This window comes from Hyposmocoma kahamanoa, unplaced genomic scaffold (assembly GCF_003589595.1).
Source record: "Hyposmocoma kahamanoa isolate Upper Pololo Valley unplaced genomic scaffold, ASM358959v1 92, whole genome shotgun sequence".
Taxonomy (NCBI): Eukaryota; Metazoa; Arthropoda; class Insecta; order Lepidoptera; family Cosmopterigidae; genus Hyposmocoma; species Hyposmocoma kahamanoa.
This window is the reverse complement of record NW_020654748.1, coordinates 13,734,203-13,756,685: the sequence shown is the minus strand read 5'-3', so window position 1 is coordinate 13,756,685 and position 22,483 is coordinate 13,734,203. Positions and strand designations below refer to the sequence as shown.

General features: G+C 34.9%; 3 protein-coding genes across 3 annotated transcripts; all 3 read right to left on the bottom strand.

Moving 5' to 3' along the window:
- Window positions 1-20: 20 nt before the first annotated feature.
- Window positions 21-2,684, bottom strand: LOC113236918. The gene is made up of 4 exons (XM_026473138.1): window positions 2,677-2,684; window positions 1,558-1,722; window positions 563-594; window positions 21-296 (listed from the first exon to the last, which is right to left on the bottom strand). Exons 2-4 carry the CDS (start codon window positions 1,564-1,566, stop codon window positions 32-34), a joined length of 306 nt encoding a protein of 101 aa, XP_026328923.1. The 5' UTR covers window positions 1,567-1,722; window positions 2,677-2,684; the 3' UTR covers window positions 21-31.
- A 3,263-nt stretch (window positions 2,685-5,947) lies between these two features.
- LOC113236904 (histidine-rich glycoprotein-like) lies at window positions 5,948-8,882 on the bottom strand. The gene is made up of 4 exons (XM_026473122.1): window positions 8,808-8,882; window positions 8,158-8,313; window positions 7,392-7,564; window positions 5,948-7,105 (listed from the first exon to the last, which is right to left on the bottom strand). Exons 1-4 carry the CDS (start codon window positions 8,817-8,819, stop codon window positions 6,139-6,141), a joined length of 1,308 nt encoding a protein of 435 aa, XP_026328907.1. The 5' UTR covers window positions 8,820-8,882; the 3' UTR covers window positions 5,948-6,138.
- A 7,645-nt stretch (window positions 8,883-16,527) lies between these two features.
- On the bottom strand, window positions 16,528-20,743 carry LOC113236911 (histidine-rich glycoprotein-like). The gene is made up of 4 exons (XM_026473130.1): window positions 20,672-20,743; window positions 20,220-20,477; window positions 17,319-17,485; window positions 16,528-16,735 (listed from the first exon to the last, which is right to left on the bottom strand). The coding sequence occupies exons 1-4, from the start codon at window positions 20,681-20,683 to the stop codon at window positions 16,666-16,668; spliced, it is 507 nt and encodes a 168-aa protein (XP_026328915.1). The 5' UTR covers window positions 20,684-20,743; the 3' UTR covers window positions 16,528-16,665.
- Between the last annotated feature and the right edge of the window lie 1,740 nt (window positions 20,744-22,483).

Sequence of the window (22,483 nt, the reverse complement as noted above, 5' to 3'; positions counted from 1 at the left end):
CTATTGTAAAAACTAATTCCGAGTTTTTAATTTAATATTCGTTCCACGGATTTGCTTCTTGTGCCCGGCGAGGTTGGTGTTCATTTTCTGCTAGGTTCTTGAGCCGTAGGAACTCTAGAAGTTCGTCGAAATTCGCAAACTCCTTATGTTTGTCAGGGCTTCGGACGCCTCTTGGCAAAATAAGGATCTGACCGCCATCGCTGCGGGTGTAATCGCGGCCACCTGTTTTGAGGTAGCGGTAATCGAGCACCACTGTGGGCTGAGCATAATCGGGGGAGTACACGTTTCTGATTATTCTGCGAAAAAGGAAAAATATTCTTATCGGGACCTAAGGAAGTACTGACAATTAGAAGTATTTTGGATGTACTGTTAGAAAAAAATGCGTCTAACAGGATAGTTGGAAAGTCGGATTGGATTAAACCATTCATATCCCATTTACTTTATTTTTAAGTACAAAAACTTTTTACGATATTATTATTTCAATTATTTTCACTTTATAACCTAATGAGTATTATAATGAACTATAAAAACATAATTACTTGGAGAATAGAGTTGAGCTTACCTGTTTTGTGCTTCGATGCGTTCACGGGTTAGCTGAAAACAATAAAAAAGTGAAAAGATAACATTAAAAATTGTAGTGTAATTTATTTTAGCCTGTTGTATGGTTCGACAAATTAAAAATATAGCAAAGAGTTCCACTTCTCAGCAGTACGGTCTGAGAAATAAAAACACACTACAAGAGTACATTTTTTTGCCGTGTGTTTAGTTCAACTAGGGCAAAAACGACCGCAAGAGCTAACTACCTACATCATTCTCAATCATATATGAGCATAGCGACTGTTTCAAGACACAAGACAACAGTTGCACCACAGTCCATTATCAAGTTCGAACCTGAAAAACCTTCTCCACGCTAGCGTGAAAAAAAAAAGATTTTGCGCGCAGATTTCTAATGAGTAAGAAAGCCTTTCCGAGCTAGTGAGGTGAAAAAATAATTTCATAGAGCGGTTACACACCGCGACTTTCAACAGCGATATAAACGCGTTTCATTGGATCGCGGCACTAACGCTAGTGTCGCGATCCAATAAATCTTTACATTATAAATAAAATTATGCATTGCGATTGTATCGCTGCTTAAGTCGCGCGTGTGTGTAAAGGTAGACAATTAGAAACTGCATTGCTACTGCATCACGACTGAATCGCGTTGCATTTTCTATTGATTTCTGTTCTTTTGATCGGTAACTGTATGAGTCATGTTGAGTCACGCTCACGTGCCTAGATTTTCACTTTTCAATAAGCAGGTCAAAGGAACGGACGGAAGAAAAACGCAACATACGTATCATGCAACAAGCAATTTGTGGAGGGCAATATACAAACACGAAACAGGCTATATACATGCCTCGTTAAAAATGTCAGTTACTTATTTGAATGTTGTATATCCAATTTGAGTAATCTGATAGAGTGTGTATTGCCTTATCAGGCAATATTTATACACGCCGCATCAAGAACTACCATAAATGCAGTTTGTATTCTTTTAATTCGGTGTATGGTAGTACATACGTGGTGCATTTTGTTATGGTCGAGTTCCCTGATGACTTGGGGACCAGGTTGCTCGTTTTCATCCTCGTATTGGCGGGACTCTTCAGCGATTGGCTCCGGGACATTCCCTTCGGGTTTATCCGCCTCCGCACAACACACAGCTACGATAGTCGCTAGAACTAGCCACTGATTCAAAACAAGTGATATTTCTTAAAGTAAAGGACAATGGAAACCATAAAATATTTTATTTGAGTTTGGTCAAACTATATATGCAATAAAATTTATAACAAATTACCAAAAATAAAAATGAGTGAAGCAATATATAAAACTTGGCAAATAGATGTAATTCCAGAAACTTGTGTGGTCAGTTTTTTTAGTACTCCGTATACTGAGATTATATAAAGTATGTATTAAAAACAACGAATATATTGCATATTCAGTACTTTATTGCATACCATAGTAATATCATATAACAGGTGGCAAGTAATATGCAATAAATAAATAAATAAATAAATAAGAAGCGTCAATGACAAAAATAGCTAAAATTTACTATACTGCCCTCGTAACAAAAAAAGACATAACTATGCGAACCTTACACAGCGGTTGTGACTTTTTTGTTCCCAGGGCAGTTAACACTGCATGAATACTGAAAGCAATATGTCCAATTGATTATATAAATATGTAATACATAAATAGATAATTATATGTAATACAGTATACTATTATAAAAGAATAAGTATTATAAATAAATATTACGTTATATTTTTATTTGAAAAACGCAACGAACAATATGTGCCTGTATTAATCTTGAACTTTAAGGTAAGACAATAATATTAAATTATTCGGATTTTGTTTATTGCTCTGCCTGTACGGGGTCGTAATGATTTTAATTTAAGTTACTTGCCACCTGTTATATGATATTACTATGGTATGCAATAAAGTATTGAATATGCAATATATTCGTTGTTTTTAATACATACTTTATATAATCTCAGTATACGGAGTACTAAAAAAACAGACCACACAAGTTTCTGGAATTACATCTATTTGCCAAGTTTTATTAAAATCGGTTACCGAAAAGTGTGCGAATTTGAATTTGTGAACCAATTTTGATGATTCTTTTGTGTTGGAGGAGGTTACCTTAGTATTGGCCCCATTTAAATTTAAAGAAAATATTCCACCTCTAAGGGTAGCAAATTAGGCGATAAATAGTTTATTGAATTTCAGCCACTTTCCATTAACCGTTCTGAATAAAACTTGGCAAATAAATATAATTCCACAAACTTTTGAAGTTGTTTTTTTTTTATGAAAGGTATAATTTTATACAACAATTTAACAGTTGAGCAATAATTTTATCTTACCCGCTGCATGATGTTGTCTTGTGAACCTTTTTACAACAAACTAAAGTTATCGATGTGATACTTTAAGTATATAGATTCGGTATGTAGAGGATAGCATTTTTTTTTAGCTATTCCTTTATCCGCCGGATCGCGTGCGCGGAAACACACTGATTGTTCAATTTAATGATTATATAAATGAAAACAATTTTCTTTAAAATCGTAACCGCCAATTTTATTGATTTATCGAGCATTAGCTACGGAGCCATCAGCTTAAAATTCTGACAAATAATTAAGAAACTTAAAACGTTATACGTACTTACTTAAGTCTTTCATTTTTATTTATTCGTAACTAAAAATTTATTTAATTTATTCGTCTTCTCAATCTCAATTACAAAAACCGCCATTTTTTGTTATTGGTAACTGCCGTATGGTATGCGGTATTTTGCCCCATTATTTTTTTTTTCTTCTAAAATATTAATTCGTCTATGGTGTTATATTTTAGCATTAATTTCAAGAATACGCGGGAAACTTTTAAGTTTACAATTCATGAAAAACGCCCAGAACTGGTGAATAGTAAAGGTGTCCTTTTTCATCCTGATAATGCCAAACCATACACATATTTACAAAAACTATTGCAGTTAGGTTTGGATGTTGTTACCTTATACACCGTATTCGCCTAACCCGAACGATTTTCGCTTGTTTTGGTCTTTACAAAATTCTTTGAATGGACACGATTTTGATAACGAAGAGATTCCAATCCAATCCAATGTATCAAACTACACTCAGTATTATAAGTAAATAAGAAACTTATATGAAAGGGGAATTCGAAAATTACCCAAAGATGATAAAATATGATATGCCAATATGATATTTATTTTTTTATATGTTTTTAATTTATACCGTACGGATGCTTTGGCCAGCCCAATATTATACGACGGGTCAAATAAATCGTCTAACCGGCTGTCGTACTTAACTGATATGAGGAAAATTTTTCAGTGCAACATAATTTCAGTCTAGTACTTCATATCTCGAGTTGTACTTCGTGGCAAGCTTGTTCTAACAAAGAGTTATATTTCTGCATTAGCTATTTGTTTTTCGTATTTATAAAAAGAACTTTGCCTAAGTTAAAACAAGAAAGGAAATCGAACTTCGAGTTTACTTCGTAATTTCTTGCTTATTTAAACTTAAGTAATTTTTGTTTTTTAAATACGAAAAATTATTTTAGCTCGCCATTTTTGCTTAGTAATTTTATGAATCTCAGCCTAAGTACTTTGTTTGTAATAAATGTATACAGGGCGTCACACGCTTGTGGATATTTCAAGGATTCACTCGAAGCGTTTCGCTTCCACTTTTGTATGGCGATTGGCTATGGAGTGAAATTCCCTGCCTTTAGGTTTGTTGCCAGAACGGTATAACTTGGGCCTTTTCAAGGCGATAGTGAATAGTCATTGTTCCATCAAATGAAAAGGAGGTCAAATGCGCACATTTTTTTTTAATAACAAAAATCCTCTTCGTGAACCTATGTTAAACTATGACAGTCGTATGACATATTAATGATGATATTTTTTTTTGATAAATTGAAATCTAGAGATCGCTTTCAATATAATTAAGCACTGTTTATCTCCATAGAAAGTAATTATAAAAGTAAGACAAAATATCAAAAATTTTTAAAATGTCAGACTCCAAAATGGCGTTTTTTGTCTTAAATTGATTCTGTGTGCGATAATTAACGATATCTATGTATTAGTCTTTGATGATATCTAGTCTAGCTAGTCTGTGGCGATAATATACAATTTTTGAAGACAACGATTTCCCACGAACAAATGTCGGAAAATTCAATAATTCAAGGAAAATTCTAATCTAAGATCTGCCAATACTGCCAGAAGCTATACAGCTTATTAGACACCTTAGTCTGTCCCGATAAACAAAAAATGTACTATTACTTGAAAATGTTAGAAAAAGAAATGGCGGCGAATAAACAGTATTAAAAACAAGGTAGATTAGGAAAAAATATAACGATATAACGATTTGCCTCAGAAAATTACAATTTAAGATCTGGCGGTATGGTCAATTAGACGCCTTATCTAGTCCCGAAGTACAAAAAATTTTACTACTAGAAATGGCGGGTTTTTATTATTACAGTTTTTTACATGAATTAATTTTTAATTTAATTATATATTTACTTTTGAGTTTTTTAATAAAATTATTTGTTTTCTTTATGCTGATGGTTCTGTAACGTGCTTTGACATACTCAATCGCAAACTTATGAAACTAGATTATATCTGTCGTCATGACCCTATAACTTTCCCGACTAAGGATACTTTTTTGGTTACATTTACTGGTACAAACTTAATAGAAAAGGAAATCCAAGTATATAGCAAAAGGGAAAAAAGAAATCAGTACAATTAATACTTTGTTCGCATTAAACAAATAATAACAATAATAATGCACACACTCAACATAGCCCTGCACTAGGGAAACCCTGTGTCGCACGTGTCATGGACGCACATATAGACAACCACAAATTACACCCAAACTCACGAGAGAAACAAATGTAAACAAACAAAATCTATACAAATATTTTTCCCGGCCTGGGAATCGAACCTGAGACGTTTGCGTGGCAGTCCGGCATGGTAACCGTTCGGCCACTGAGGCAGTTACATGTTAATGTTTATCGAATTCTTAGGTTTTCGCGATTGTTACACAAAGGAAATGAAACCATTTTGTCTATTGATTGTTTACATAATGCTTTTATGAGCCATGTATTGGTCCATTAGACACACTGAGTCGCAATGTAATTCTATATTATGTGTTTACTCAGTAGATTTTTAGATTCTTTCTCTCTTTCAAATTTGTGACTACTTTTTTCAGAAATTTTGAAAGTGCTGAGTAAATTATACCGCTGAGTGCATCGACAATAATTAATAAAACTAACATGTAATTTATTTATTTTCCTACTTCCATTTGATATATTGTTTAATACAAAACCTTAAACATTATGGGGAGATATTATAATTATTGTTCATTCGTTTGTATGTCAATAATGCGTTAGTGTAATTATAAAAAGGGTGAAGGAAATAAATAAATTGCCATGTAAAATAAATAAAGTAAAATAAAATTGATTTAAAATTTGTCTGGTTCAAGTTTAATTACACTACAACAAGTACTAAAGTGCAGTTGTAAAATTTTGGATCACACTTTGGTCGCCAAATAGTTTTGCTTCTATACGTTCCAAAAATAAGTATTGCAGATGGCAAATAGCCTATTCGTTCTTCTTGGACTTCCCGTTGCTCCTGTAGTAGCGTTGGTGGTGGCCATAGTAGGGTTCGTAATGCCGGTACAGAGGCACGTGGGGCAATTTATGGTGTTCGTCTTCTCGGCGACGAGCTTCGTTTTTCCATAAATCGGTAATACGTCCAGCTTTGTGTACAACATATTGCTGCCATTGCTCCAAATGATCAGGCCTGTCATGTTGGTGCACACGATGATGTGGCCTGTCATGATGGTGCACACGATGACGAGGCCTGTCATCTTGGTGTACACGATGATGAGGCCTGTTGTCTTGATGTGCATGATGATGAGGCTTGGCATGATAATTCTCAAGATAATGACGCGCAGGGTCCAATTTAAACAGTGGCAAATTGTCGTCATTATGATGCCTATTTGTGTACTGATCATCGTGATGGACGTCTTCTCTTTCTTCGTCATTTTCTTCTTCTGGTTCACGTTCTTTAACATGATCAGGCTCATGTACCCTATCATGATGAACAGGTTTATGTTGCATTGGAATACGTGGAATTGGTTTTTCGCGCTGGGACTTTAACGGCAGACGGTAAGTGCGCTGGCGGTTTTCTATCACGCTTTTGTGTTCATCGTGTCTTGGTCTACTTTCTTCTGGTTTATGTTCTTCTGGTTCAGATTTTTCGGGTTTATTTTCTTCAACTTGAGGAGGTTCATGTTCCTTATGCTTATGATGAACAATTTTATGTTCCACATGAACATGGTGAATTGGTTTTTTATGGTGGACAGGTTTATGTTCTTCATCATGCTGGTGCTTCGGCGGCGGATGGTGAACATGATGGCGAACTTCTACCACATTTTTCTTACGTTCGTCATGCCGTGGCCTAGATTTTTCTGGTTTGGGTTCTTCAACTTGTTCAACGACAGGCTTGGGGGCTGGGCTATGATGACCGTCGTGATATGGTTCGTAACGTACATGAGCTTGAAAACTGAAATAATACAATCAAGATTGAGTTTCTCATTCAGCAAATTAATTTCAGACAGCCGAGTCATTGGTATAGACGTATAATAAATAAACAGCGAGTAAATTAATACAGAATTTAAAATAAAGGCAACTTTAGGAGTAGAGAGATAGGACAGAACAATGGAGGAGTAATGGACAAAAACGAATCATATAAGATAACGCTTCCTAGTAAAGCTTCCGTGGTAAACTAACTATTCGTTCGAAAGGCTGGACAGTGGATAACTTTTTTGAATGGAAAATGTGCTCAGTACCCATTTTTCTTATCGACGCGATATTTGACGATGCGCTTGAGACCATCAGGCTGTCGCAGCCAGTACTCGCCCACAACTTCGTCTCCATGTCTCTTTTCAATGTGTCCCTTGTAGTCCTTCGTGTGCGGGTCGTTCACTTTGTATGCGAATTCATACGATGGGAATGACGATGCCTGAAATATAGAAGCGAGATTTTAGAAATAATATAAGAGACCATGAATAGGTAAAGAGATGTTAGATTATAATTGCTAATTTAAAGGGGAACGACTCTGAGTGTCTTCTACGGAATTGTACCTACTGTTACTAATAGATATCTATTAGCGTAAATTAAGCCACTCACTATATTTCAACTGTTTTCACGCAAAGTTTAAGATAGAATCACACTTCCAATCTCACTTGGCGATGTTTGTGTGTGCTTAGCTATGGAATAAAGGCTTTCATAAAGGCTTGAAACTTACAATATCAACAATTGTCTACATTAATAAACAAGGGCTCACGATAATTAAACTATTAAAGATACAATAAGTTATATATCTTGTGTACCTTAGCTTTTCTAAGTAATATTTTCGAGGTAGTTCTCAAAGAGAGGCTTTTTCGTGACTTACTCTTTTTAAATAGTTCTAATTAGAGTTAGATATCGTGTCGAATCAGGAACTCAAAATTAGGGCGTCGAACACAGATGGTGATTACTTCACCGACAACAGTCTAAGTAAAAAAAAGTCTTAAATAAGAAGAGAGGTAAGTCTAATTTTCTTTTTCTACTCACGTATTTATCATGATGTTCCGGGCCATTCTCACCAATGTGCGCGAGTTCGCCGTGGTGTCCTTGGTGCTCAGGCCCAAAGTGCCGGACCACACGCTGCTCGGAGCGAGCGTGCTCGTCCGTTAATACACATGCCGTTAAAGTAAGCAATAGTACTACCTAGTAAAATACGAATTTAGTAAATGAATTACCCTTAAAACGTCATTAATGACACAATAAGTGCCGACAAACATTAGACTAAAAAAAATTAATAAGTTTCGCCTGAATCGTTCACTAGCCAGAAAAGAAGTCTTAAACATGGTTTTTATAGTACCAGGGAGCTTTCTGGAGACATAATAATCAAATTGAAGTCATACTATGACTGAATGAATATAGTTATTAGTAGACATAGGACATGAAACAATTTTTTTCGGACCGCGATCATGGTTAGCCGTGACCATGGGCCTATAAAGGGCTCGAAACGTTCGTTGGTTTGTTTGAAAAAAACAAATACACGCAATTTAGATCCGAAGAAATAGTTTCATTTCCTGTGTGTAACAATCGTGAAAACCAAAAAAGTAATTAGTTGCAACTAATTTCGTTGACGCTCTGAACGAACATAGAATTTACATGGAATCTTAATAGGATAGATAAAGTGGGTTATACAGACTCACCCTCCAAATCATAATGTTGTCAGGCGAAGAATAGCAATGGTTCACGCAATAATTTTAAAAGGGTTTTTATACGTTCTGAGGATTCTCGTGTACACTAACTATTCATATCCTCAGAATTATTGATTATAATTAAATCCCAAATGGTTTTCTAATAATTCAATTCTCAGTAATGGAGTTTACCTAGATTTATTTTGAAGGCCTGAAATATGAATAGGATACAATATTGCATTTTAACAAATTAAATATAATAATAATATCCGTTCGTTGTTTTGTTCCAAATCAATAAATCAATAGTGTATTTTTTAACTTGTTTTTTATTGTGATATCAAGTAACGGAATGAAGAAGTTGTGCGCCCGGTAGCAAACGACATATCTGTCCATAACAGTTGCAGTGTCACATAATGCCACTGCGTCCATCACCCTGAGACATAACTAGTCCCAAGTGCAATTTCACCAGCAACGTAACCTTTCAAAGTCTGAACACGGTAGACTCACATAACTGCTTGGCGGCAGAAATACGTAAGGAATTTTTGCCGCGAAGCAGTATACAACAAATATTGTTGCTTTTTAAAGCGTAATATGGACATTTAAATTGAGATTGACTTTGCGACTGAATATAGGATCAGGGATTTGCATTTTGCTTTAATAAAACTAGTGGAAATGAATAACAAAACCTTTCAATGAATTGTGTCTACGAGCTTTTTAACCGCGGAAGGGACAAACATTTGCTCAGCAGTGGCACAGATATTGTTAGAAAACTACATATGTTAATAGAACCCTAAAAATGGTAATAGCGCCTAGTGATTGTTGAAAGGCAGTTTTACGAGTTCGGCGGTGATTATCATAATATCAGGGGCCTCCTCACCTGTACGTGAGGTTTAATACCTCCATTTAAGGTTTCTTGTCACGGCATGGCGTTTTATTCTTCTGACATCCAAAAAGGGTAGACAGATAACTTCGTTCTTAATTACTGTTAGTCAATCCTTGACCACATGAAACCACTTTGACATTTTTCAAATATTCAAGTATTGAGAAAACCTGTACAGTGTGACTGTGTGTGAGTCTTGAGTGTGAATCCTGTTATAATATTGGGTAGTAGATTTTTTGTAGTTCTACCATATTATATGGGATACTTAATAAAAGTATATAACTTTTTACGACGAAAGAACTTTGAAATTTGATATTGATTATTACTATTATGAAATATGTTAAAAGCGAAATAAAAACTTTAATCACAGTAATTAACATTAAAAAGTGCATAAACAGAGTGAAGTTAAGCGATTTAATCTTATGATTCACTGGTCAAAATAATATGTTTGAAGATAAAGAAACAAAAAATAAATAATCCTAACAAATGTACGTAAATAATGATAATATGTCCAAAACGTGATAAATATACTAGTACATATATAACTGTACTGTGTCGGTGACACACAACCTACATTTTTTTATTACTCAGGAAAACAGTTTGCGATTAAACTCTAGTTGATGTCTTTTATACGAACAAGTTGTTAACTGGAATTTAGTTTTATTTGCTAGTATGATTTTAGTTTGTCTTTATAACACAGAACAATAAATACAGTAGAATTGGTTAGTGGGCGTGTCATGAGTGTCAACAGTATGCGGAGTTCCACGTATTTCCACGTATTTCCTTAAGCCTTATTTTTTTTATGGTGTCATTATTGATAACATTTTACTTTTCTGCACTTAATAGACACTTATCTATTTACATTTCCTAATATCGATTGGTTTGATTGATTTTATGCCAAGAAACTTACTAAGACGTAGATATATGACAAAATGTCTGTTATTGTCAGTACTCACATAGACATTGTCGCCGTTCAATAAGTGACACTACAGAATGGCTATCAAAGTCAAAGTCAAAGTCAAAGATGATTTATTCCATAGGTAAAATAAATTTACACTTGAAAACGTCACATTTAAGGTACTGCTCGTTCACTACGCTGACCTCCCTGAGAAGAACGAGCAAGAAACTCTAGGGATTGCTCTTTTCAAATAAACTTAAATGCTATGGAATACATTTTGAATCAAATTTGTGTGGATTCTGGAGCCATGTCGTCTTTCCATACATCTTTATCTAACACGTAGTCTTCAATTTTGTAATATGATTTTTCGATCAAAATATTTTTAATGTAGTTTTTAAACTTAGGAAATGATAAACTTAATATATGCTCCGAAATCTTATTGTAAAAACGTATACAGTTCCCCATAAAAGAGTTGTTTACCTTGGTTAAACGAAATCGTGGTACCATGAGTTTGGACTTAGCTCTAAGGTTAATATTATGGATATCTTCTTTCTTATTGAAATTATGTATATTTTTACGGGCATATAAAATATTTGAGTAAATGTACTGTGATGCCACAGTCATGATACCAGTCTCCTTAAACTTTTCTCTGAGAGATACCCGAGAGCCTAGACGGTACACAGAACGAATCGCTCGTTTTTGCAATACAAATATGGTTTGAATATCTGCCGCTTTACCCCACATGAGAATCCCGTAGGACATTATACTATGGAAGTAACTAAAGTAAACTAGTCTAGCAGTACTAACATCGGTAAGCTCACGTATTCTGCGGACTGCGTATGCAGCGGAGCTTAATCTGCTGGCCAGGGACGATATATGTGGAAACCACTGAAGTTTACTATCTAAGGTCACTCCCAAGAAGACTGCTTTATTAACAAGGTCTAACTTTTCTCCGTTTATTTCTATGCTTGGACTAGTCGATTTTACGTTAGGTAATTCAAATTTAACACATTTTGTCTTCTTGGCATTAAGCAATAAATTGTTAGCATTAAACCAATAAACTACTTTAGAGAGGGTATCATTAATACGGTCATAGTTAATGTCATGTCTGTCTGTTTTAAAAATCAAGGATGTGTCATCAGCAAACAACACTATTTCGCAATGGTCCTTAACAAAGAATGGCAGATCATTAATATAAATCAGAAATAAGAAAGGTCCAAGTATTGAGCCCTGCGGAACACCCATTTTTACTGGAGAACCTAAAGAAGTCGCTCCATTTATGCCTACTTTCTGAATTCTACCGTTGAGATATGATGAGACAAGTTTCGACGCCTTGCCATTTACACCGTAATGTTCCAGCTTACTAATAAGAGTATTATGATCAACGCAATCAAATGCCTTTGAGAGGTCACAGAAAACACCAATAGCGTTCTGGGACCTTTCCCAAGCATCAAAGATGTGTTTTAGTAACGCTACCCCCGCATCGCTAGTCGATCTACCACTAGTAAACCCGTATTGTTCACTATGAAAAATATGATTCCTACCGAAATAGGACAGTAATTGAGTTAGCATAACCTTTTCGAATATTTTACTTAAAGCTGGTAAAATTGAAATGGGCTTATAGTTGCTAGGATCAACTTTCCTACCGCTTTTGAATAAGGGAATAACCTTGCTGTATTTCATTAAATCGGGAAAAACACCTTCGTCAACGCACCTATTGAAAGCTACAGCTAACTGTGGGGAAATGAGATTAATAACTGAGTCTATAACTTTAGTTGATATGCCCCAGAGATCTTCAGTTTTTTTAACATGTATTGACTTAAAAGCTTTTATGATGTCTTGTGGATTAACATGATGAAAATTAAATAAACTGCCACAAACGTTAACATTTTCCTTTAGGAGATCAATAGCAAGTGAAGGGGAGGAATTTAATGATTTTGTAGTGTTCACAGCAATTTCCGAAAAGAACGATTCAAAAGCTTGGGCTACTTTATCTTTAGATTTTATAAGTTTGCTGTCTAATTCTAAAACTATATCTCTATCGTGTAGTTTAACCCTGCCTGACTCTTTATTTATTATGCTCCAAGTAGTTTTAGATTTATTTATCGATTGTCTAATTTTGTCGCTGTGAAACTTAACCTTAGCAGCTACACAAACTTTTTTAAATATTTTCGAATAAATTCTAACATATTCTATGAAATTGGAATTAGCATTATAAGTTTTCATAGCATATAGCTCATACAAACGAGACCTACTCTTATGAATACCTACTGTTGCCCAGTCATTGAATTTAGTCTCTCTATGGAAAGTTAATGTTTTCGATTTAAATATATTGTCAAATTCATTTTTAATTAAACCAAATATCGTGTTATATAAAGTATTTGGATCCTCCGGTATATGGGATAGGGAATTTAAACTGTTGCCGATATTATTTTGAAATCTAATTATTCGTTCTGTGGTAATCGGTCTGCAGAGAAATTGGTCTACCTTCTTGCTCATTTTACAATTAAAAGAAGCCAATTGGCCACTATGGTCGGATCTTAAGCAATTTATTATTGATTTAGACACTGCGTCTGTGTTACAAAAGATGTTATCAATACAAGTAGAAGAGGAGGCAGTAATGCGAGTTGGTTCTAAAAAAAGATTAATCAAGTTAAAACTTTGAAATAAATTAATGAGTCTTACAGAAGTAGAACAGTTTTCCAACAGGTTTACATTGAAATCTCCACATATTACTACGTTTTTTTTGGTTGGAAAAATCCGCTTTAAACTGTCTTCCATAATTAATGCAAACTCGTTAAAATTAGCAGAGGGGGGCCTGTATACACATAAGACGACAAACTGATCCAATTCCACACATGAAATCTCAATAGTTCGTTTAGTAGAAAGATTTGTGATATCCTTACGCTCTTTAAATTTTAAGTTACGCTTAATAATAATCATGGATCCGCCTCTACTTAAGCTCTTTCTTATGAACGAACTGACTATTACATAATTTTCTATATTGTTAACGGCTTCGTAATCTTTCAGCCAGTGTTCTGTAACACAAAACACGTCAACGGAAATATCGTGCAAAAAAAGACTTATTTCTAATATTTTGCCAGAAAAGCCTTGAATATTTTGATGTACTACATGGAAACGATTAGACTTTTCTGTTGTCGTGTGTCTATAATTAAATAATCGCATAGTAAATTTAGATAAGACTAATTTTATGCAATGCCATACCACAAACACGACCAATAAATTTAACTATAAATCACGATGCACAGAAAGTTGCTCAAGTCAACTTTAGCAACTTCCTGAAACAAAATGTTTGGGCATTACTCTTGAACTGGAAGACACATATCGATAACTTAAATACTAAACTTAGTAAATACGTATATGTTCTAAAAAATCTGACAAATATAATATCACAAAAAACTGTTCTTTGTGCTCATCATGCTTATGTAGCCTCTTGTTTGCGATATGGATTACTACTCTGAGGAAATGCTGCTGCAACACATATTATGCCACTATTTAAAACCCAGAAGAAATGCGTCAGGGCCATGTTTGGTGTGGGTCAGCGAGAGTGTTGTGTACCTTACTTTAGGAAACTGAAGATATTAACCCTGCCATCGATGTATATTTACGAGGCCTGTGTTTACATGAAACAAAATCTAAGCAACTTTAATATAACCAAAGAAACACAAGGAGTAAAATGGAAATACGGTCCAAACAACGTCCTAATTTGGAATTTTACAGTAGAACGATGTTCGTATTAGCACCCAAATTATTCAATAAATTGCCGGATGCCGTTAAAGAATTAAATTGTAGACAATTTAAAATGAAATTGCAGAATTGTTAGTTACTCAGTGCTATTACAATATTAATGATTTTTTACTTGATAACATAAAATGTAAAATTTAATTATTGTATGTTATATTTTTGACTTTTCATTTTCTAGTTAAATTCCAATTGTTGCAGATTAATTATGCTATTGTTTTAATTTAAATTTAGTGCATGCTACGTCTAAAGTGAAATAAGCATTGTGCTAAAAGATTCGCATGCCAAGTTTTGGTGAAAGGTGCGTCTAATATAATGTATCATAAGACCTGCATTGTTAACTACATTTTACGGCGAATAAATACCTTGTATTCTTGTAATGTATTTCTACAGCAAAACAGTGCTGCTGTGTTATTCCTGATTGAAGGCCAGGGCGATCCAACATAATCATAGACTCAAGAGAATATAAGTCTTATATCTATTTGCTTGCATCGCTTTTACTATATAACGAGCCCTATATCCCACCTACGGTGGGGTCGGGCTCGGCCTGCGGCGCGTGCTCGCTTTCAGATTACGGGGTGAGCTTATGCTCTTCGGTAGCACAGTGATTAGTACTATGGGCGCTTGATGAGGAGGTTCCATATTCTTATTTGAGCCAATTTATGAAAAAAAAAAAAAAAAAATTATGTTGGTCCTGGTCAGGGTATTTTGGGTATTGCCTTCAGAATTATTGTTACTCTGGTATTCATTGTACAGGAAATTCCCTAGTTTGGGACCAGAAATTTGAAGTGATTGTCTGGCACTTTTATCCCTACGTACTTCTCTTTTTGGCATAGCTTCCAATAAAAAAGAATCTAACAGAGAGACGGTCGGAATACAACAACGCTGTAAGTTGTATAAAGATATTATTTCCGCTTCATCGGGAAGTATGCTTTATATTTTAAACAATTGTGAAATCTAGTCCCCGTATACTACCTACGCGAGGTGTGTGAACGCTTCGGGCTTCGTCCTCCGCTACACCTCGGCCTATGGCCTCGGCACTTATGACTTTCAAAAAAATTAACATAGCTATTTAATGGCGACCATATTCATAAATGGCAAAAAGTAAATTTTGACTACAAATTATTATTAAACACCCATAGAGGTCCCCACATGCCGATTTTTAGCTGAAATAGAGCAAATTTCCATGTGCTGCCAAAAAGTTTGTATGGCAGACATATTGAAAAATGGCGAAAAATTAATTTTGACCGCAAATTATTATTAAACACATATAAACTCCCCCACATGCCGATTCTCAATCGAATTAGAGCAAATTTTCATCTGCTCCGAACGAACGCTCCTATGACGGCCATATTTGAAAATGGCGAAAAACAAATTTTGATCACAAATTATTGTCCGGTGGCTTTTCTAGTGGCCTTCACATGCCAATTTTCAGCCGGATCGAAGCAAGTTTTTCTTCGGCCGTCATTTTGAAATCGCCATCTTGAATTTTTTTAACCCAAGCAGTTGACCAGTATTACCCCCTATGACATTCCTTCAAGCACCTCCTACCTATCTCTAATAGTTTCCGTGATAGGAGGCTTTGAAATTTGTATGGCGGCCATCTTGTTTATTTGAATTTCGAAAATTTTTTACTTCCTGCGTTATTTGACCAGGGTGTATTTCATAAAAATACACAAATATCCCCCTCCATGTATTATAGTTTTTGCAGGCCGCTGATTAATCGTTTACATTTTCCACATTCAGGTCTTTTCATATTTTTTTTTTTAAAAAAAAAAAGGTCTTTTCATATTTGATTCTTTGCCTAGGAGCCTATCCGCGTACAACGGCATAAATATCTTTTTTCTACCATATCGGGAAGAATGCGTTCTATTTTTCTAAGTGAGTCTAAACTTGTAGCTTTATATATATAATAGGAACTTTCTTTCCATTGGTACGTAAATGCCTATAATCATTTTCCATAAAAAAAAATATTTTTAAGTGTACGCATACACATCTGCACGTAATAGTGTGTAACAACAACTATGAAAAAATAAAAATTATCTCTACTCCTAAGAAAGTAGCGCGTTTACAAAAAGGAAGGCATAATGTTAAAACGATATTCTATGTACATATGTATATGGATTTAGTGAAATGGATAACTTTTATCTTTGTATTCATTTATTACTTTTTTAAGATTAAAATAAAATAAGATTAGCGCTAATCCATTTAATATGCTGATAGATACAGACTTATAATAATATATTACAAAAATTGAACGTTGCTGTTTTACTGGCTGAGGGTCAGTCTTATCAAGGCTTGATCGTGTGACGGGCGACGGCTGCGTTGGATCAGATGTGATGATGATGGGCCAAATGAACATGATGAAGAGGCGAGGAATGATGCACGATAGCGTTGAATCTGGGTGATGAAAATTGAGTAAGTTTAACGTTTAGCGTTCTAATAGCCTAGAGGTGAATTCACGCTCAAAGTACATTACCATTTAATATAATATATACGTTTATTTTCTCTTCTATAAAATACATATTATAGCTAGGAACAGTTTACACCACAGACCACACACATGGTTTACACGTTAGATTTTGGTAAGGATAATTTTGTGGGAGACTGATGCCTAAACAAAGCAAAAAAAAATGCCTGTGCGTTGGGCCACCAGGTCTCAGAAATACAAGTTGAAAAAATTTACACAAGATATTTTTAACACTACTAGCACCAATGAGAAATATTGAAATGTCGCTTCAAAATCCACAGATTACAGATATAGATGTAATTATACATCCATAAAAAAACAATTGAATATCATGGTCACATTAAAATATCACTATATATTATTACCATGATATTCAATAATTTTTTTGTGAAATGATTCCAGTACTTTATTACAATTATTAATACAAAGACCAAATGCAACGAAAAATACATTTGATCCGACTGGTGGTGTAACAGAGTAAGTAAATTTATCCCTTGATGTTCATTTGCTTACCCTGTGTGGTCATCCGCTTTGTACTCAACTTTCCTGAACCTGCCGTCAGGCTCGATGAGCTCGTATCCGCCCTTCACTACGTCTCCATGCCGGTGTTCATGCTGCGACTTCACATCACCCGTATGATGGTCATGCACTGCGTACTCGAATTTGTACTCTGGGAATGCCTGTTCACAGAAACAAGTTTTCGTCAAAATATTATTAAAATGTAGTTACAGGTAAAAGCTGAGAGGTGGAGGTTATTTTTTTACGATACTAAGTGTCGGAACGAACAAGTCTTGCGCCTGGTGGTAAGCGACACGCCTGTCCATAACAGTTGCAGTGCTACTCAGAACTTTAAATCGCAAAGATCTGAGAGGCACTGCTACCGTGGCCGTCACCCTGAGACATAAGTTGACAAGTCCCTGCAATTTCACCACCATTCTTACCCTAAAACAGGTATACAGTAATGCTCACATTACGGCTTGGTGGCAGTAATAGGTAAGGTGGCAGTACTTTCCTGGAGGAGTTCTTTCACAAAGAGCTCTACTGCTACCAGAAACGGTATTAACCTTTTGCTGCCGTAGAATATGTTGAGTAACTATTCTACTAAAGTCAACAATGACGCTCCCACTTTGGAGTCTAAAAGGAAATTGTCAAGTTGTACATAATATTGATTTAAGAACATGTAAAAACTTGTTACAATGCCTAGAGTTACGTGTGGTATGTTATGTATGTGAAATAATATTTTCCCATAATTGTTGCATGATATCTGTACGCAGCTCGAAAATAACTAGTTTTATAATTTAGAATGTTTTAGTATTAATTAAATTTTTATTGAATTGATATTCAATTATTTTTTGTGAAATTACTCCACTAGTTTGTTATAATTATTAATACAAAGATCGAACACTCAGAAAAAACACTCAGAAAAAATTCCTTCGATCCGGTCGGATTCGAACCGACGTCTTCTTGCATACCGTGCCAGACGCTATACCAACTAAGCCACGGAACGAACCGACGAACGAACGAACGTATAGCGTCTGGCACGGTATGCAAGAAGACGTCGGTTCGAATCCGACCGGATCGAAGGAATTTTTTTTGAGTGCTTTTTCTGAGTGTTCGATCTTTGTATTAATAATTAATTATGTTTTAGTATGTTTCAATATCTATATTTTTTTGAATATTTTTTGTCGTGACTTTTGTGACAGAAACAACAGCTTTCATGTTATTTGTTATACTACGCTCCATGGTTTAACAAATGTGCGTTATTGAACTGTGCTTAGATCTAGTGCCACACACACACATTCATAAATTAATGTATATTAATTTAATTCAAGTCTTCTACAACTCCGCCATTTTCCCTTCAAAATGCCACTGAATCAAGGTTAATCACTCTTTAAGCGAGAGATCACGGATTATTGCATTTAAAAATTACGTCAGATATGAAAGTAATCATTTCTATAAATGGTCAAATACATGGTAGTCCAAAATACCAGCAAGGTGCCCCTTAAATATTATAAAATCAAAAGTACCAAGATATCGGTTTCGACTATTTATTCCTACTCTTCGGAGTTGAAATTCATAGTCTGAGAGGTCCAAACCCGTCCTTTCCACAAAATTAATTTAAAAAATAAGAAAATAGTGACTGCACGGACCGATACAAAGGGAAAACATTTCCGTCGTTTATTTATACTAACCTTAGTTCTCGTATTTAAAGTTTAAGTATGTAAGTCCTGTGTATTATTTTATTTAATACATAATTATTCCACTTAGAATCGATAACAAAGTAAATGTTAAAAATCTAAATAAACATTAAAAACTTTATTTATTCAAATTGGAAACTTATTGAAAGCTTTGATTTAACATTGTTATGTACTGTAGTTGTTTTTGTTATATGAAATATAATTCGTTTACTGAACTATGATATTTACTGTTGAACTGAAAACAGTACCTAATGTAAAAAAAAAATATTTGTAACGCCTTAATTTATTGGTCTTCGTTAAGGCTGTGCAATAAAAAGCCTATGGCGACACAGTATTCGAGTTAACTGCAGTTTCGATATAGGTGATTATGAAAACGACCAGTCGATACGTACAGGAAGTCGTCCACAATTAACTCGAACGTAATTTATTAATTTGAGTACTACTATAACTGCCAGCTGATTTGCTGTTAGCTAAAATTAGTTAGCAGTCCGTTTAAAATAGTATGTCACGGGTTTGTTTCAATTTATAAGTTTTTGTATATGAATTTGGAAAATGGTACCGCTTTTACTAAAGTAGAAATATTGATCCTAGTGTTAAATTCGCGCAAAATTGTAGCATACAGGAGATTGGTTTTTAGTATAATTAATAGCTCTTACTACTATAAATTTTATTTACTAATTTCTTAAAGAAATAAAAAAGAATAGTTTTGGTTTCGATGGGGCTAACATTGATTTTTGGATGTTTTTGGTCACAGTAGCCCCCTTTATACAGTCACTCTATAGCGCGTGATCAGGAGCGTACAGGATTGCTCGCGGGAAAGCCTGCACGCGAAATCGTGCAAGATTACCTGTTTGAATTTTTAAAACCTAACGTTCTAGCGCGTGATTGCTCATGTTGTCATATAAGCATTCGTGGAATGGCTATAGCGCAGGATAGCGCGAGAAACTGGTGCGAGTTGGAGTGCGCGATTGCGCGCGCGACTCATGAGCGCAATTGAGCGGTCTTTCCCTTTTCCCATGCTTGATATAGCAATAGCGCACGATTGCTATATCAAGCATGATACAGTGTCTGGGTAAAACCCGCTAATGTCTGATGGTAGAAGTTATTAGGTGTTCTTTACCTAAGCACCTTGGTTAGGTCCAAATAAAATCTGTCAGCATTTACCACAAATAAACTTTTTAAGAAAAAATATTGAAATATTATTTAATGTACTCACATAGTGATCATGATGTATTGGTACGTGGTGGGGAATGGGAATATGATGAGGAATGTGGTGGTGATGATGGAAAGGGATGGGGTGATGGATTGGTATGGGATGGTGGATTGGGATAGGGTGGTGGATCGGGATAGGGTGGTGGGGCCCGTCGTGCTTGTGTATCTCCTGGTGTGATATCGCAGGATGGTGATGATGGTGGTGATGATGGAACGGGAAAATCGCCTGAGCGGCGGATATAAGCCCGAATAATGCCAATACCTGTTGATAGAAGCAACATAAAATTTACTTTTGCTTTAGTTCAATTCAAAATCTCTTCATTTCTTTCAAGATATTATTTAACAGGCCAAGGACAGCAAAAACAAAATTATTTTCTACTTGTTGTATTTAATGATGTTAAAGTTATTTGAAAAATTGAATTATCTCTTCCTCGAGCACTATAAAAACGTACTTACTTTAGACAACATTTTGTCAAAAAACACTTATATTTTTTAGCAAATAACGCTAAATCCTGTCTTTATTGGAACCAGAGACAGTAGTGCGCACATTATACTCCGTCTCTTTACCTTTTATACTAGGTTATAATTGTGGGAATTATTAGAGCAAAAATCCATTGATCAATTGAATACGTTTGCCAACACCCTAAGTACTAAGGTTGTATATGTTAAGAAATTGTATTGATGATTATAGATAGCTGTATATAGAATTTAAAGTTTTTTTAACTCGATTTTCACGCTAGCGTGAATCCTGTTAGGTTATCGATTTGCTTAACAGTAACTAATCTAGCATGTATGCATTATTATCGTAATTGCTTTAATTGGCGATGTATATGAAAAGATCCGATACAAAATCATTTGCATGAAACCTTTGCAATTAATATTATAATATTACGATAATACGGTGATATTATGACAATACGGTGAAATTGCTTTTTCTGTTTTTTTGTTTTAAATATTTTTATGCTATATTTACATGGCATTAAGTTGTTTAAATTTTCATCTTCAGTGACAATTCTCGGAAAAAGATTTTGTGAGTCAGTTTCCTACCCTCTCTGTTAAAGCATTGTGACAAAAGAAGTAGCATTTTTTCTTGTTTTATTGAAAAGTGTTTTTCTAGTCAGTCCCTTCATGTAATCTAGAAGAAAGAACTCTAGATTATATCTTATTACATTCTATAGCATATTTGGTTGCATATCTCTCATAATAGGACAACCAGACAGAGTGAATTATTGCGCTCTTATGATGTAGATGTTCTACTGATTCACTCGAAGCATTTTGATTGTGTTCACTGTGTGTGGTTAAGAAACAGTTAACTCTGTTGTTTCCTGAACGACCTAAGTAGTTTTAACTAACTTTAGGATAAGGAGGTTCTCCATTCGACTGTACATTTTTGTGTATGTTATGCGTTTACTTTGTAAACAGATATTGACGATTTTTATGTTGGAAAATTTTCCAACAAAAAAGTTAGTTAAAACCAGTTAGAAGTAACTGTGGCAAATTAGAGGATGAATCCGGTTTATTGGGTTTCGCCCACTTTCCATTATCCGATTTCAATAAAACTTGTGAAATAGATGTAATTCCACAAACTTTTGAGGTAAGTTTTTCTAACTGCCTCCGTGGCCGAAAGTTTGACATGTTGGACTGTCACGCAGAGGTCTCGGGTCTGATTCCCGGGCCGAGAGAAATTTTTGTATGGCCTACATTTATTTCTCTCGTGAGCTTGGGTGTAATTTATATTTGTCTATGAGTGGGTCCATGGCACCCGCGATACAGGGTTTCAAGTGCGGGGCTATGAGTGTGTGAAAAAAAGGTAATTATTATTAAGTTCATAGTGAATTCGAAACTTCCAAAGGTACCTAAATCATTCACATCCTCGTCAATATAAAAAATGGCGATAAAATACTTCTCCAACCTCATTAAATTGATATACAGATAAAATGTGATAATTATCTGTCCGCCTCAGTGTTCATACTTGTAATACCTAGTGCTAAGGAAAGTCTTTTAGCTTCGGAATGCAAGTAACGATTTTCATTACTTACTGTACCTCCTTAATGAAAGAGCATGTCCCAGTATATCTTATCTAATGCGAGCATTGGCTCCAGCGTAATTTTAAACAACATGGCATCTAAAAAGCATGTAAATCTAAGGCACGTTGGGAAATAAACTTCAAATACGTGTTCTCTGGTTAATCTCTCATACTACCGGTGTCAACACTGGCCATTGCACAAGAGGACTCGTTGAAGTTGCAATACGTGTGAAAATTTGTAT

Coding starts and splice junctions, on each gene's coding strand:
- LOC113236918 (XM_026473138.1), bottom strand. Junction 297..562: donor CGCATCGAAGCACAAAACAG/GTAAGCTCAACT, acceptor CCTTTTTCGCAG/AATAATCAGAAACGTGTACT.
- LOC113236911 (XM_026473130.1), bottom strand. Junction 17,486..20,219: donor CAATACATCATGATCACTAT/GTGAGTACATTA, acceptor TTCTGTGAACAG/GCATTCCCAGAGTACAAATT. Junction 16,736..17,318: donor AAAGCGGATGACCACACAGG/GTAAGCAAATGA, acceptor TTCATCACCCAG/ATTCAACGCTATCGTGCATC.
- LOC113236904 (XM_026473122.1), bottom strand. Junction 7,565..8,157: donor CGGAACATCATGATAAATAC/GTGAGTAGAAAA, acceptor TCTATATTTCAG/GCATCGTCATTCCCATCGTA. Junction 7,106..7,391: donor CGCGTCGATAAGAAAAATGG/GTACTGAGCACA, acceptor GTATTATTTCAG/TTTTCAAGCTCATGTACGTT.